Below are 17,265 nucleotides of genomic sequence, written 5' to 3'. Positions count from 1 at the left end.
GAACATGTAGGACCCCTAGATAATGGTAATGGGGAGTTGATCACAGGGGATCAAGAGAAGGCAGAGTTACTAAATGGGTTCTTTAGCTCTGTATATACAACTGAAGAAAGAGCAGCTGATTTAGCCGGTGCCAGTGCTGTTAATATATCAGTTGATATACTGAATTGGATGAATGTAGAGATGGTCCAAGCTAAATTAAATAAAATAAATGTGCACAAGGCCCCGGGACCAGATGGGTTACACCGTAGAATTCTTAAAGAGCTTAGTTCAGTTATTTCTGTCCCCCTTTTCATAATATTCAGAGAATCTCTAGTGACTGGTATAGTGCCAAGGGACTGGCGCAGGGCAAATGTGGTGCCTATTTTCAAAAAGGGCTCTAGGTCTTCCCCGGGTAATTATAGACCAGTAAGCTTAACATCCATCGTGGGGAAAATGTTTGAGGGGCTATTGAGGGACTATATACAGGATTATGTGACAATAAATAGTATTATAAGTGACAGCCAGCACGGTTTTACTAAGGACAGAAGTTGTCAAACTAACCTAATCTGTTTTTATGAAGAGGTGAGCAGAAGTCTAGACAGAGGGGCCGCTGTGGATATAGTGTTTTTGGACTTTGCAAAGGCATTTGACACTGTCCCCCATAGACGCCTAATGGGTAAATTAAGGACTATAGGTTTAGAAAATATAGTTTGTAATTGGATTGAGAATTGGCTCAAGGACCGTATCCAGAGAGTTGTGGTCAATGATTCCTTCTCTGAATGGTCACCGGTTATAAGTGGTGTACCCCAGGGTTCAGTGCTGGGACCACTATTATTCAACTTATTTATTAATGATATAGAGGATGGGATTAATAGCACTATTTCTATTTTTGCAGATGACACCAAGCTATGTAATATAGTTCAGACTATGGAAGATGTTCATGAATTACAGGCAGATTTAAACAAACTAAGTGTTTGGGCGTCCACTTGGCAGATGAAGTTTAATGTAGATAAATGTAAAGTTATGCATCTGGGTACCAACAACCTGCATGCATCATATGTCCTAGGGGGCGCTACACTGGCGGATTCACTTGTTGAGAAGGATCTGGGTGTTCTTGTAAATCATAAACTCAATAACAGCATGCAGTGTCAATCAGCTGCTTCAAAGGCCAGCAAGATATTGTCGTGTATTAAAAGAGGCATGGACTCGCGGGACAGAGATGTAATATTGCCACTTTACAAAGCATTAGTGAGGCCTCATCTAGAATATGCAGTTCAGTTCTGGGCTCCAGTTCATAGAAAGGATGCCCTGGAGTTGGAAAAAATACAAAGAAGAGCAACGAAGCTAATAAGGGGCATGGAGAATTTAAGTTATGAGGAAAGATTGAAAGAATTAAACCTATTTAGTCTTGAAAAAAGACGACTAAGGGGGGACATGATTAACTTATATAAATATATTAATGGCACATACAAAAAATATGGTGATATCCTGTTCCTTGTAAAACCCCCTCAAAAAACAAGGGGGCACTCCCTCCGTCTGGAGAAAAAAAGGTTCAAGCTGCAGAGGCGACAAGGCTTCTTTACAGTGAGAACTGTGAATCTATGGAATAGCCTACCGCAGGAGCTGGTCACAGCAGGGACAGTAGATGGCTTTAAAAAAGGGTTAGATAATTTCCTAGAACAAAAAAATATTAGCTCCTATGTGTAGACATTTTTCCTTCCCTTTTCCCTTCCCTTGGTTGGACTTGATGGACATGTGTCTTTTTTCAGCCGTACTAACTATGTAACTATGTAATTTTCCCAACACCCTACCCCAAAAAAAAACAAAAAAAAAACTGTACGTTTCAGCAGGTTTTTTTTGTTGCATGGTTACAGATTACTAAGAACTATACAAGTACTTATTTTATAGGGAAATGCACTGTTTTTAATCACGTATATACCATTCAGTGTTAATAGAATGATTAGGCCTATGCACACCACCGTTTTTTCATCCATCCGTAAATACGGTCTGTAAATACGGATCCGTAGTAATTTATAGTCATCCGTAAATCATCCGCATATACTGAACTGTGTCTGTAAATACGGTCCGTAGTGCATCTGTAATGCATCCGTATTTAAAGAGGCTCTGTCACCAGATTTTGCAACCCCTATCTGCTATTGCAGCAGATCGGCGCTGCAATGTAGATTACAGTAACGTTTTTATTTTTAAAAAACGAGCATTTTTGGCCAAGTTATGACCATTTTTGTATTTATGCAAATGAGGCTTGCAAAAGTCCAAGTGGGTGTGTATTATGTGCGTACATCGGCGCGTTTTTACTTCTTTTACTAGCTGGGCTTTCTGACGAGAAGTATCATCCACTTCTCTTCACAACGCCCAGCTTCTGGCAGTGCAGACACAGAGCGTGTTCTCGAGAGATCACGCTGTGACGTCACTCACTTCCTGCCCCAGGTCCTGCATCGTGTCGGCCACATCGGCACCAGAGGCTACAGTTGATACTGCAGCAGCATCAGCGTTTGCAGGAAAGTAGCTACATCGATTTACCTGCAAACTCTGATGCTGCTGCAGAATCAACTATAGCCTCTGGTGCTGATGTGTCCTCGCTCGTCTGACACGATGCAGGACCTGTGAGTGACGTCACAGCGTGATCTGGCAGAAGCTGGGCGTTCTGAAGAGAAGTGGATGATACTTCTCGTCAGAACGCACAGCTAGTAAAAGAAGTAAAAACGCCCCGATGTACGCACATAATACACGCCCAGTTGGACTTTTGCAAGCCTCATTTGCATAAATACAAAAATGGTCATAACTTGGCCAAAAATGCTCGTTTTTTTTAAAATAAAAACGTTACTGTAATCTACATTGCAGCGCCGATCTGCTGCAATAGCAGATAGGGGTTGCAAAATCTGGTGACAGAGCCTCTTTAAGGAAAAAGAAAACCACAAATGATATGCAACATCTGCAAACCTGGCGTCGCCTAGCAACGCTTCTGTAATTACAGACGGGTGCACATCTGTAGCCGTCCGTAATTATGGAAGCACCCATAGACTTTCATGGGGAGTCCGTGTCATAATCACGAACAAAAAAAGGACATGTTCTATCATTTCTACGGCACGGACAACCATCCGCAAAAATACAGAAAGGTGTCTGTAGCCCATAGAAAAGAATGGGTCCGTAATTACAGAGGAAAAATACGGATGTGTGCATGGGGCCTAAACAATATGCAGCATCTCCATACATCCATGGTTTTCAAGATCCTGGCTCATGCGCTCCTTGGCCATATACACACAACTTTTCATGGTTAGCCATAGTATCCAGTCAGATTTCCCCTTTCATTTTTCCAGAGCAGGTTTGAAAATGTACACATTGATGTGATTAGTTGCCATGGGCAACACCGACACTTATCGTTAAATGGCTTTACCAAAGTGTCTCATATAGATGTGCCTCAGAGGGCACTTCCAGTGAGATGAACGGAATCCATAAGTGGAGTGGGCTATGGAGTGGGCATTCCTATCTCTGTGAAGGAGAGACTTCTTCTCCACAAGCACAGGGGTATGACAAGATACACAAGACTAATAGACATGGATGAAGGAGAGAAGAAATTGAAAGGAAATGCATGCTTTTGCTGGCTGGCTGACTGACTAAAGACAGGTCCCATAGTCTTCAAAATGGCTGACTATGGCTACAACTTCTTGTCCCTGGCCACAGTAGGGAGAGCATCACAGTGGCATAAACTGTTGCCTTAAAAAACGTACAGGATTTGGGTTGAAATGCTCTTTAACTAACCCAATAAATGACAGCATTGACCCATTCTGGTATAACTCATCCGAGGGAATTATATTTAGAGTTTATTTAGGCACTCATGTTCCTTGGTAAACAAATTAGGTCCATAAATGCAGGTACATTTTTTTTTTACATATTTTGTCTCCTGGTTCCAGAAGTGTTCCACATAATTCTATGCAAATGGGAAATACAAACAGCACAACTTCTCCTACCTTCTCCCTGAGCTCCATCTCTGCATCAGATTCATCCAGCCAGCGGTCAAAGTCTGGTGCCAAAAACAGTGGCTTGCGTTCCTGCTTGGTCACGCGAGACCACCAGTGACTTTCACTCTTCTTCACAGTAATGCTAACATGGCGCGGAGTAGATCGCTGCAGAACCTGTCCCGTTTCCATTCATAAAAAGAGGAAGGCAAGAAGTCGTTTTGGCACATGTTACTTCTGATCCTGATCACCAAATAGAAACCAATATGCATTACATGAAGACAAGAACATACCTTTGCCTTTACAGGTTCAAGGAAGTCCAGTGAAAACTCATATGTGTTAACTCCTTTAGCGCCACGTCCCAAAGCTTACGGAAGACAGAATAATGATCAATTATTCTACAAGCTGCATCGTATAAGGAATGTGTCAAAGAGGTTTGTCGTACTCACCCTTGAAATGCAGAACATTGTCTGTAATGCTGACGTCTGGGTTCTGCAAGATAGAAAAGTTAAATATATTTTAGTCAGTATACAATATAAAGTCCGGTATTTGGCAACTGAGCAAAATATAACTGTAGCCAGGGGCGTTGCTAGGGTCTTAAAAAAGATCAGGGGCATTCAGAACAGTGTGTTAAAAAAAACGCACAGCACACGGACCCAGTGATTTCAATGGGGCCATTCACACATGCGTGAGTTTTCACGCAGCGAGTGTCCGTTGCGTGAAACTCACCGCATGTCCTATATTGGTGTGTTTTCACGCACCTAGTCTCCCATTAAAGTCAATGGGTGCGTGAAAACCACGGACAGCACACGGACGACATCCGAGCGCTGTTTGTCTTTCATACAATTACACTGAAAAAAAACTCAACTAAAAATATGCTTGTAAGTGCATGAAAAACATGCCACACGCAAAGCACACTGATGCAAAACGCAACATACATGGACAGATTTATGTGCGTTTTTTACGAACGTAAATCTGTCACTCTTGTGTGAATGTAGCCTTAGATACAGGCTCTAGCAGCAAGTATCCTTGTACTAACCCTCAGGGGCAAATTTGGCATTCCTGGGGCCCTAAGCAAAGTTATCCTTGTAATATATATATATATATATATATATATATATATATATATATATATATATATATATATATATCTCTTGTAGCGTATCTATAGCACTTTGACCCTATAGCTATGGATAGGATTAGATACATTGGCTCAGCAGACAGTATCACACATGATGGGATTAGATAGAAGGCCCAGATCGCTCACATTGCGGCTCCAGTGCTGGACCCAGGAAAGGTAAGTATAAGAAGTGCTATAAATTTTTTGGGCGTTTGTGTTTTTTTTTTTTTACAGGTTTGGTCGTTTCACTACATCGGATTTGAGGACTACTTTGATTACCGCTTTTTTATTCTCACTAAAATAGTTAATAATGGTTGTTTTTTATTTCAATAAAATATTTTTTCTATGTCCTCGTAATTTTTAAAACTTTATCACTACCATTATAAGTGGCCGATCTTCTACATAATGTGATTGGCGCTGTAATGTAGATTACAGCAGTTTTTTTATTTAGAAAAACGATAATTTTTGACTGAGTTATGACCTATTTTAGCTTTATGCTAATGACTTTCTTAATGATCAACTGGGCGTGTTTTACTTTTTGACCAAGTGGGCGTTGGGGAGAGAAGTGTATGACGCTGACCAGTCAGTGACCAATCAGCGTCATACACTTCTCTCCATTCATTTACACAGCACATAGCGATATAGCTATATCGCTATGTGCAGCCACATACACACACTATAACATTACTCAAGTGTCCTGACAGTGAATATACATTACCTCCAGCCAGGACGTGATGTCTATTCACAATCCTGACACTTTGGTAACGTTTGTATCAGATTTACAGCAAGGCAAGTGTAATCTCATGTTAAATGACAATTTACAGCATAATCTCGCGAGATTACGCTTGCCTTGCTGTAAATCTGATACAAACGTTACCAAAGTGTCAGGATTGTGAATAGACATCACGTCCTGGCTGGAGGTAATGTATATTCACTGTCAGGACACTTGAGTAACATTAGTGTGTGTATGGTTCTGCACATAGTGATCTAGTAAGATCACTATGTGCTGTGTAAATGAATGGGGAGAAGTGTATGACGCTGATTGGTCACTGATTGGTCAGCGTCATACACTTCTCTCCACAACGCCCACTTGGTCAAAAAGTAAAACACGCCCAGTTGTCCATTAAGAAACTCATTAGCATAAAGCTAATAGAGGTCATAACTCCGTCAAAAATTGTAGTTTTTTTAAATAAAAAAAACACTGCTGTAATCTACATTACAGCGCCGATCACATAATATACAAGATAGGGCACTTTTAGTGTGGTGACAGAGCCTCTTTAAATGGTCGGCCATTCATTCGACTGACCATCATGTAACTACACTGTTAAGCAGAGCACCCCTTTAAGCAGATATAAAATTCCACATTATAAGCCGGGTCTGTGTCGGAGACAGACGGCCAATTAACAGTCGCTCTAGATTATCGAATGCTGTTTTAGAGAATCACTCCCGACGTGTACTTCCCATACATTTTTAATACCACGCGCCCCCCCCCCCCCCAAGTACACCGGTATTACAAAATGTAACTTTTTTTTATTTTAAACATATACCTCCTCAATTTCTCCACAAACATGCCAAAACTTATTTTCTGTATACTGTTATTTACACCAGAGCCATATTCATGGTTAATCACTTTAAACTCCACTCCACTCTCAGATCTTTAATCATACGGGAAGTCTGTTTCCGATCGCAATTGCCCAACAGCCAGACAGACGAGGTGGTCAGGTATATTTATTTTTAGAAACTTTTTAAAACAGAGATTTGCCCACAACCTCTTAACCAGGGGGAACCACCAGTGCAAATGCATAAACCCAGCATCTGCTCTGCTACATTTAGGACAGTCATTTAACTGCTCACTTTAAACCTCCCAAGTTTTCTAGGGATATAGCATAATCTGTCTAAAATAAAATACTAAGTCACTTTATGATTATTATATGAAACTTGGTGGGACCTCTTCAGAATCTCATTCCACTCTTTATCCTTGATCGGGCTTCACTCCCGTTCCCATCTACCCCTACTACTCTGGCCTAAATATCTCTTTAACCCTCTAACCAGTTTATATATTTTGGAGATTATTCCCATTTCCCCATTATAAATGTGCAAATATTCCAATACTTTCAACTTGAAATGTATTTCTATCCACTGCGGCTCTCACCACATGTTTAAACTAGGCATATCATTATCAACCTATGTGAAAGGATTTTGGCTACGATCTTAGCGACCACGTATAAAAGATCGGATGATATGTCATCCTTAAAAATTAGGGTTATTACCCTCTCCGCCATAAAGGAGGTGAGGGCGTTCGTTACTGTGGCTTTGTTAAAATAATATCTACTAATGGGGGGGGGGGGTCCAACACATCCCCATATCTGATATATTTCATAGGGAAGGCTAAACGGCCCTGCAGACTTAGATTTAGGGAAGCCCAATACAACTTCCATAATCTCCTCTATTGAAACATCAGCTTCCAGGAGACTAATTTCCTGTTGGGTAACTGAGGAAAGGACAATCTCCTCAAGATACGTTTTCACTTGATCCACCCTGAGCTTCAGATTTGTAGGTTTTGAAAGTACCTCTTGATTTATTTTCTGATATCCTGTGTGTTATTTACAAAATTATCTCCCCGTTGCAAATGGTGGGTATGACCGTCTGACTTCTTTTCCCCTAAATCATACATGGCAACATTCTACCCGCCCTGCCCCATCCCTATAATTTCTTTGGACCACAAAGAGTGCCCCATTCTATGAAAACAAAGGGAGGATATCTCCAGCTCACCCATCCAATGCCTGACATTCCGACCTCGCACGGGTCTCCGTAACGGTCCACGGTAGATAGCAGGAAAAAAATGGAGAGATTGATCCAGCGCTACAAGAGTGTGTTTTAAAAAGGAACGTATTCCCAAATTTGTCAAAAAATTGTTAAAAGTATAGCAGGCAGTATAGCAAGGCAGCAACAAGTAGGTATAATAAGCCTACGCGTTTCAAGCACATCGAGTGCTCTTACTCATGGCTATCATTCGTTCACTGAAACACAAGTCCATGGGTTTATATGTTAGGCTCCATGGGTGGAGCTTAGGATATTATTTAATTAGTCAATCAGGGTAACTTCTGTGTTTACTTGGGAGTGTTGAGTATGTTAACCCTTTGTTGTTCATGGGTAAAATTATGTTCTCTCCCACAGAAACACAGAGAATATACCCATGAAACACCAGGCGAAGACATCCAATTTGTAAGTGTATTTTATGTTCTTTTTATTTATTTTTTATCTTGTAAATAATATACATCATATCTCCAATATATGTATTTTGTTAATATTGAGTTAATTGGTGTCGATCTGTGATGTAAGAGTCAACTATTATCGCATTTGGACCGCACCAAATGTGAAGGCAGACTAACGCTGGCGATCAGAAAAAAGGAGGGGTTTTAAACCCCCTTTATTTTTGGGACTTGTGTATCCGTGAATCAGTGAAATATGGATGAATACCCGTATTGCATCAAGTTGGAAAACATTACAAAAATTTGTTAAAAAAGGTAATTTTAAAGAGGACATACATAATTTCAATTGAAAAAACATGAAGGAATCTTAAAAACAAGTGTAGATATAAATACCAACAAGATAAATTCTATATTGTTCTGAAGAAAACGAAAGATTATTTGTGTGAACGGAGTGGAAACCGTTACTACTAAGATACATAAGACATTGTATATGATTATTTGTTGTATTCTTTATTAATGTGTAGATGTATATATGGAGGGAATTACCTCCATGTATCTATTTATATTGGGCATAAATAGCACGAATACAAAGGAGGTGATGAATGTACACTTGACTAATAATTTTAAATCCTAAAGCTTCGGCTGTATGGATGTCAAAGTATAAAGTAGAAAACAGGGGAAGAAGGTAGGATCCAGCGCTGAGGCGTTAAAATGGAAACCGATTTTCCAAGTTTAATTGTTGAATTTAAAAAGAAGTCCAGTGATATATGGTCCAGGGTGTATATGAAGTTGAGGGAGGGTATCCTCTTAGGCCTACGCGTTTCAGACGACGCTGCGTCCTTAAACTTGGCTGTGGTAAATTTTGAATAGAGCGCGCTGTCATTTGTATCCTGTGAAGGTTGAAACAGGTGATGAAAATATATTGATTGCGTGTCATGGTTGTGTTGTTGTGGAACGCAAACACCGGAATTAAGTGTCAGGTAGCCATGACTTGTGTGTGTGTAACTGTATAACAATAACGAAAACTTCTGCATACTGTTATGTACCGTGGAATTACTAAAGCTTTTAGTTTTTGTTTATTATTTGTGCGTGTATATTTTAAATCATGTCAGATTGCTTGTTGTCTGTTTTGATAAAGTTTTGTTTGGTTTAGTTGCATTCCAGGACTCGTTCTGGAAAACAACATGAAAGGCGATCGACTGCCCGGTTCCAGTTCCTTTTCAAGTCTATCTCTGGATATCGGTAAGTATTATTGAATTGTGTTGAGTTTTAAATTTAAATATATCGTACGTGGTGGTGAAAAAGATATTACAGATCATCTCTCGTTATTCGAACGAATATTACGTTTATGGAATTTGTCCATTTTTCGTAATTTTTTGATGTCTTAATAGAATCGATTGGGCTTTCAAGCTTTAGTATTTCTGTGAGCAGTTATTCTTTTGTATATCTCTATTTTCTTTGTAGAATCTTATTAGTAAACTGTTTTAAGTAGAAATTTTTTCGGTTTTATCATTAAACATATAATCTGATCAGAAATTGTTTTGTGAATTAGAACAGGGCTCTATACTTGAGTTGTCGAGGATATGATGTGAGGGGGGGGAAGTGTAGGTTGGACCACAACTGTACTGGTAAAGTGGGGAAAATTGACATTACAAACTTGAATTGGTGATGTGACAATTTTTATGTACAAGACAACAATATTATGTCTGTACATAATGTGGACAAGGATAAAATGGGGATGTGTGAATACCTCGAATTGACTTGGAAATATATTGGCTTGCTTTTTTTGTTGGTCATAAGGGCGTTCATCATGGTTGAGGTCCTAATTTATTATGTATGGATTAATATAGATACATCAATTCTTTTCTTAGGTTAAGACCTTCTGGAAATCTTGTATTAAGCCTATATATCCAATATGCCTCTCTTAGATGGGTTTTATGTTTGATATCTCCGCCTCGCTTTGGCGGTTGAATTTTTTCAATAGCATAGCAACGAAAAGTTTTTGTAGATTTATTGTGATGAGATATGAAATGTTTGGCTGCATTAGATATATTGAGGATATTGGTATTCCTTATATAACTGAGATGTTCCAAAATTCTTGTCTTGAATTTCCGATTCGTACAGCCGACATATTTGAGATGACATTCCGTACATTCAATTAGATAAATAACCGACTCTGAATTGCAGTTGATGTAATTTTGGATTGTGAAATGATCTGTTCCTGTGGAGTTGCTGAAGTTTTTAGTTGGGTGTACGTAGGAACAGGTTTTGCAGGGATGTTGGCCACATCTATAAAAGCCTTTAGTCTCTAACCATGTTGTTGTTGTATTGACATTGGATGTATATAACGAGGGAGACAGAGTATTCCCCAAGGAGGGGGCTTTTTTCGCTACTATCCTGCAGCCTCCTGATAGAATTGTGCGAAGTGTGTCGTCTTCCATAAGAATGGGTAGGTAATTGGTCACTATATTTTTTATTTTCGTAAATTGATTACTTTGTTGTAAAATGAGTGTAGGTTGATTGGCAACAGGTAGTAGTTTTTGTTTATTGTTTTTGTGTTGGCCAAGAAGTTGTTTTCTTGTTTTTTTGTTTATGATGTTACTAGCTCTGGTCAACGTCCATTTTGGATAACCTCTTTCTTGTAATCTTGTTTGTATTGAGTTGTGTTCAAGTTCAAACTGTTTTTGGTTAGTACAATTTCTTTTTGCTCTATGCATTTCACCTAGAGGTATGGCTCTGATGGTATGTTTTGTGTGATCACTTTTTGCATGAAGAATATTGTTAGTAGCTGTAGGTTTACGATGGGTTTTAGTGGAGATGACGAGACCTTCATTTCCTTTTAATTCCAGGTCTAGGAATATGATGTGTGAGGTGTCATGGTGGTAAGTGAATTTTAGATTGCACTGGTTGTTATTAAGGGCTGCCACAAATTCAGGGATGATGTCCATTTTTCCTTTCCAGATGATTAGAATATCGTCGATATATCTACCGTACCATTCTATACAATTACTGTAGATGTTGTCAGGCGAAAAAATGTAGAAATGTTCCCACCACGACATTACTATGTTGGCTATTGATGGGGAAAATTTTGCCCCCATAGACACACCTTTAAGTTGTAAATAATATTTTGTGTCGAATTGAAAATAATTATTGGTTAGTAGAAACATGAGTACTTCTAATATGTAGACTTGAAAATTTGTTTCATACGTACTGTATTTTGTTAAATGAAAATTGAGGGCAGTAATTGCTATTTCGTGCGGAATTGACGTATATAATGATACTACATCGCATGTGAGCCAGGTAAAATGTTTTTCCCAAATTTTGTTGTGAAATATGTTGAGAACATGTTTAGTATCCTTGAGAAAACCCGGTGTGTTTTGTGCCAGAGGCTGTAAAAGTGTGTCTAGCCATTCTGATAGCCTTTCTAGGACTGATCCTATGCCAGAGACTATCGGTCTCATTGGTGGAGGTATGGTTTGTTTATGGATCTTAAGTAGCGCATGGATTATAGGGGTAATCGGTTGTTCAATGTAGATATACTCTTTTTGTTTTTGAGTACAAGGATCCGGGCGCTATCAACGACACACTGGAGTGTGTCAGGTGAGCTGGAGGATTTTTCTACTTTTCTCTTGATGTCAAAGTATACTCGGCATTTGAAGGTAAGATATATCTAGGCTCTAATTGGAACTTGTTGCAGAAATTCTTATTTGAGAAGATTGAGGATAATACAATATTGAAGTATTTATAACAAGTTTGTCATGTAAAGAGGAAGTTATATTTGTATAGATATTTGTCCGATTATAATATATTTGTATAAGGTTGACTAGATAGAAAGAGAATAAGATTATCTGGGTAACTCAATATAAGAACATGAGCTCTTTTCGCAAATTAAGACCCTGCGGGAATCTTGTTTTCAAATTAAATATCCAAAATGCCTCTCGCATCTGATAGAACTTTTGATTTTTTCAATAGCATAGGTTTTTAGAAAAGTTGTATTTCTATCATGGCAGGTGATGAAATGCCGCGCGGCATTTGATATGTTGGTGATTGCGGGATTTCTGACATAGCTCAAGTGCTCCAGGATTCTGATTTTAAACCTTCTAGTAGTACAACCTACATATTTCAAGTTGCAACTGGTGCATTCTATGATATAGATTACAAACTCACTGTTGCAATTGATATATGATTTAATGGGAAAGCTGTATTCACCGTTAGAATCTTCGAATTTTCTGATTGTTTTGGTGTAATTGCACACCTTGCAGGGGTAAGATCCACATTTGAAAAAACCTTGCTGTTCAAGCCAGGTAGTGCTAGTTGTATTAGTTGGCAAGTTCCAATTAGAGCCTAGATATATCTTACCTTCAAATGCCGAGTATACTTTGACATCCATACAGCCGAAGCTTTAGGATTTAAAATTATTAGTCAAGTGTACATTCATCACCTCCTTTGTATTCGTGCTATTTATGCCCAATATAAATAGATACATGGAGGTAATTCCCTCCATATATACATTAATAAAGAATACAACAAATAATCATATACAATGTCTTATGTATCTTAGTAGTAACGGTTTCCACTCCGTTCACACAAATAATCTTTCGTTTTCTTCAGAACAATATAGAATTTATCTTGTTGGTATTTATATGTACACTTGTTTTTAAGATTCCTTCATGTTTTTTCAATTGAAATTATGTATGTCCTCTTTAAAATTACCTTTTTTAACAAATTTTTGTAATGTTTTCCAACTTGATGCAATACGGGTATTCATCCATATTTCACTGATTCACAGATACACAAGTCCCAAAAATAAAGGGGGTTTAAAACCCCTCCTTTTTTCTGATCGCCAGCGTTAGTCTGCCTTCACATTTGGTGCGGTCCAAATGCGATAATAGTCGACTCTTACATCACAGATCGACACCAATTAACTCCATATTAACAAAAGACATATATTGGAGATATGATGTATATTATTTACAAGATAAAAAATATATAAAAAGGAACATAAAATACACTTACAAATTGGATGTCTTCGCCTGGTGTTTCATGGGTATATTCTCTGTGTTTCTGTGGGAGAGAGAACATCATTTTACCCATGAACAACAAAGGGTTAACATTATACTCAACACTCCCAAGTAAACACAGAAGTTACCCTGATTGACTAATTAAATAATATCCTAAGCTCCACCCATGGAGCCTAACATATAAACCCATGGACTTGTGTTTCAGTGAACGAATGATAGCCATGAGTAAGAGCACTCGATGTGCTTGAAACGCGTAGGCTTATTATACCTACTTGCTGCTGCCTTGCTATACTGCCTGCTATACTTTTAACAATTTTTTGACAAGAATAAATTTGGGAATACGTTCCTTTTTAAAACACACTCTTGCAGCGCTGGATCAATCTCTCCATTTTTTTCCTGCCCCATTCTATGTTGTTTTGAAAATGACCCCTTCATATGCTTCACACGCACTTAATTTATGTCTGGGGGCCGGTGTACCTTTTTATTAAGAATCGGGACTCAGTCTCCTGGACTTCTCTCTTAGACTTCTCCTCCTCCTTACATAACGTTTTTCTCCTGTGGGAGATATACTTATACAGTAGACCGCTTAGAGAACTCTTCAAAGTATCCCACACCACTATCTTGGGGGAAAAGCTCCATATTGATCTCCAAGAACTCCCGGAGCTGCTCTAAAACCTACTCGTATTATGTTAAGGTCAACCAAAATTTATTTATACGGACCAACCCCCAGTCTTAATAATAACAACCAATGGGGGGGGGGGAGGAGGGGGGGGGGAAGAGTAATGGGATATTTACCTTGGTTCATAGGAAATATAACGTATTAACGGATATGAGCAGGGTGTACGTAATTCGAGAGTGTATCACTTGTTCTATTAAACTGCCGCTCTTGAACGTCTACCTTCTGGTCTCATTCTAACTACCTTCTCCTGCATCACACAATCATAGGTACATTTTCCTTGTGAGACATGAATTCACAAAGCTCATTTAAAAACGCACAATGAAAACTAGTATGGGATGTATATACCCGTGAGGTAGGGCCGGGCAATTAATCAAAAATAAACCAAAACCGAAGTTCAGTGCAATTAACCTACGCCATCTTACGCATTGCAGTTTTTTTTCTCTCCTGGTTTCAACTGTATCTGCGTCCTCAGGACACAAATATAGTTGCATCCAATGGTAGAGAAGGGACCTGTAAAGGTCCACAGTTGCACTGTGTGGAGGGCAGCTATGGGGGCACCGCACTGTGTGGAGGGCAGCTATGGGGGCACCGCACTGTGTGGAGGGCAGCTATGGGAGCACCGCACTGTGTGGAGGGCAGCTATGGGAGCACCGCACTGTGTGGAGGGCAGCTATGGGAGCACCGCACTGTGTGGAGGGCAGCTATGGGAGCACCGCACTGTGTGGAGGGCAGCTATGGGAGCACCGCACTGTGTGGAGGGCAGCTATGGGAGCACCGCACTGTGTGGAGGGCAGCTATGGGAGCACCGCACTGTGTGGAGGGCAGCTATGGGAGCACCGCACTGTGTGGAGGGCAGCTATGGGAGCACCGCACTGTGTGGAGGGCAGCTATGGGAGCACCGCACTGTGTGGAGGGCAGCTATGGGAGCACCGCACTGTGTGGAGGGCAGCTATGGGAGCACCGCACTGTGTGGAGGGCAGCTATGGGAGCACCGCACTGTGTGGAGGGCAGCTATGGGAGCACCGCACTGTGTGGAGGGCAGCTATGGGAGCACCGCACTGTGTGGAGGGCAGCTATGGGAGCACCGCACTGTGTGGAGGGCAGCTATGGGAGCATCGCACTGTGTGGAGGGCAGCTATGGGAGCATCGCACTGTGTGGAGGGCAGCTATGGGAGCATCGCACTGTGTGGAGGGCAGCTATGGGAGCATCGCACTGTGTGGAGGGCAGCTATGGGAGCATCGCACTGTGTGGAGGGCAGCTATGGGAGCATCGCACTGTGTGGAGGGCAGCTATGGGAGCATCGCACTGTGTGGAGGGCAGCTATGGGAGCATCGCACTGTGTGGAGGGCAGCTATGGGAGCATCGCACTGTGTGGAGGGCAGCTATGGGAGCATCGCACTGTGTGGAGGGCAGCTATGGGAGCATCGCACTGTGTGGAGGGCAGCTATGGGAGCATCGCACTGTGTGGAGGGCAGCTATGGGAGCATCGCACTGTGTGGAGGGCAGCTATGGGAGCATCGCACTGTGTGGAGGGCAGCTATGGGAGCATCGCACTGTGTGGAGGGCAGCTATGGGAGCATCGCACTGTGTGGAGGGCAGCTATGGGAGCATCGCACTGTGTGGAGGGCAGCTATGGGAGCATCGCACTGTGTGGAGGGCAGCTATGGGAGCATCGCACTGTGGCACTGTGTGGAGGGCAGCTATGGGAGCATCGCACTGTGTGGAGGGCAGCTATGGGAGCATCGCACTGTGTGGAGGGCAGCTATGGGAGCATTATAATGGGTGGGGCCGTGTCTCAGGGTATATTATATAAATTAGTATACAGCAGGCTCAGGTGATAAATATTAATTCAATGATGTAGCATGCAAATTGGGGGTTTGGCTGCAAAATTAACCATGATAGAGGTTACATGTTCAATTAGTCGCGATTTTGATTTAGGTCATAATCGTCCAGCCCTGATGTGAGGACTAGCTTTTGTCCTGATAATTGAAGATGGAGTACAAATCCAACGGTCTACCCACTCGGACAGGATCCTGTGCCGTGTCGTTCAATATATTAGGAAAGTTACCCCTCTCGAGTAACTAGCATACATCGCATGTACCCCTATCCCTACCCAATTTCTTGTAATTAGTGATTAGGCATATGACTCTTAACCACCCTAAAGGCTAAACAAAATGAAAAAAATATATTTCTTTTTACCACACATTCCTAGCCACCCACACCCTTGTATCCTGAACATTATCATGCCAACACCGGATTACGTCAGGGCCTCTTCTACCACCCCTAACCCTCTTACACTCTGGCCTTAGTTCCATCCTAAATACAAATTGGGAACCCCTAAAAGTCCCTTCGACTGGTTTCAGCTGGATTAAGCAGAATGAAGATAGCGAGTGTCTTTTTCAATCCCAGCAACTTTATCAAAATAAGACTAGGTTTACAGACCGCAAGTATTCAATCCATCTAACGGCCTCTTTTGATTCCATGAAGAAATTGGTTAATGAGGAGAGAACCTCTTGCCGTTTTCAGGGGAACAACGGGGAATATTTAACCCCCTTTCCGTAGAGCTTTCTTCTGACATCAATAAATGTAACAATTATTCAAGTTGAGTGTCCCTCGAATAATCTGGGTACAGAAGAGTTTTGTTCCCATTCTGCTCCAACGGAGAGATATCTAGCCTAACAAAATCTGGTCTCAGACTTGAGAGCTCAGGACTTTAAACAAGATTGAACGGGGATTTCATAAATGGGGGTGGGGCCATCATAGGAACCCTATGGGCTCTCTCAATTGCAAAGAAGTAAGACAAGTTTGTCCGTCTGATCTTTTTCATAATCCACTCTGATATGAATTTAACACAGTCCTCCCCTACCTCTCTTTCTGGAAACCCCACCGCCCTGATATTGCACCTTCTGGAGATTTGTTTAAAACACAGAATGGGTGGGCGGCCAACTCTACTCTATTCTTGCAAGTCCAGACTTTTCTTTTTTTAGTCGCCAACAATCCTTCCCCCTCTGGTCAACTGGGTTTCTAGGACAGTGGCCGGCAACTAAACTCCACAAGGAGCCGGAGATCCACGACCTATCCCCTCCTCCGACTCCTTAATACTACAGATCCCATCATGGAAGTGGGACCCTTCCCATAAACAAAGCACAAAATGGAAAATTAAGGAAAACTACAGCAGCACACAGGAGGAGTCTGCAACGCTCTCACCGGTCAGCATCTCCACATCTCCGATTCCAGGGATAGCAAATTCCTGGTCAGAGAAGATAGCAATTCTGC

At 40.9% G+C, this 17,265-nt stretch overlaps 1 protein-coding gene across 1 annotated transcript in view; it reads right to left on the bottom strand.

Annotated features, from left to right (window-relative positions):
* The window catches only part of HACD3 (3-hydroxyacyl-CoA dehydratase 3), a 46,439-nt gene that overhangs the window by 13,629 nt on the left and 15,545 nt on the right, over positions 1-17,265 (bottom strand). Inside the window, exons 2-4 of the mRNA XM_075858298.1 lie at positions 4,406-4,448; positions 4,250-4,323; positions 3,969-4,133 (exon numbers count right to left, since the gene is read on the bottom strand). Coding sequence (XP_075714413.1) covers positions 3,969-4,133; positions 4,250-4,323; positions 4,406-4,448 — 282 coding nt within the window. The remainder of the gene's footprint in view (positions 1-3,968; positions 4,134-4,249; positions 4,324-4,405; positions 4,449-17,265) is intronic.

Source organism: Rhinoderma darwinii, chromosome 3 (genome assembly GCF_050947455.1).
Source record: "Rhinoderma darwinii isolate aRhiDar2 chromosome 3, aRhiDar2.hap1, whole genome shotgun sequence".
NCBI classification, from domain to species: Eukaryota; Metazoa; Chordata; class Amphibia; order Anura; family Rhinodermatidae; genus Rhinoderma; species Rhinoderma darwinii.
Note: the sequence above shows the minus strand (reverse complement) of the source record. Positions and strands in the feature narration are given on the sequence as shown.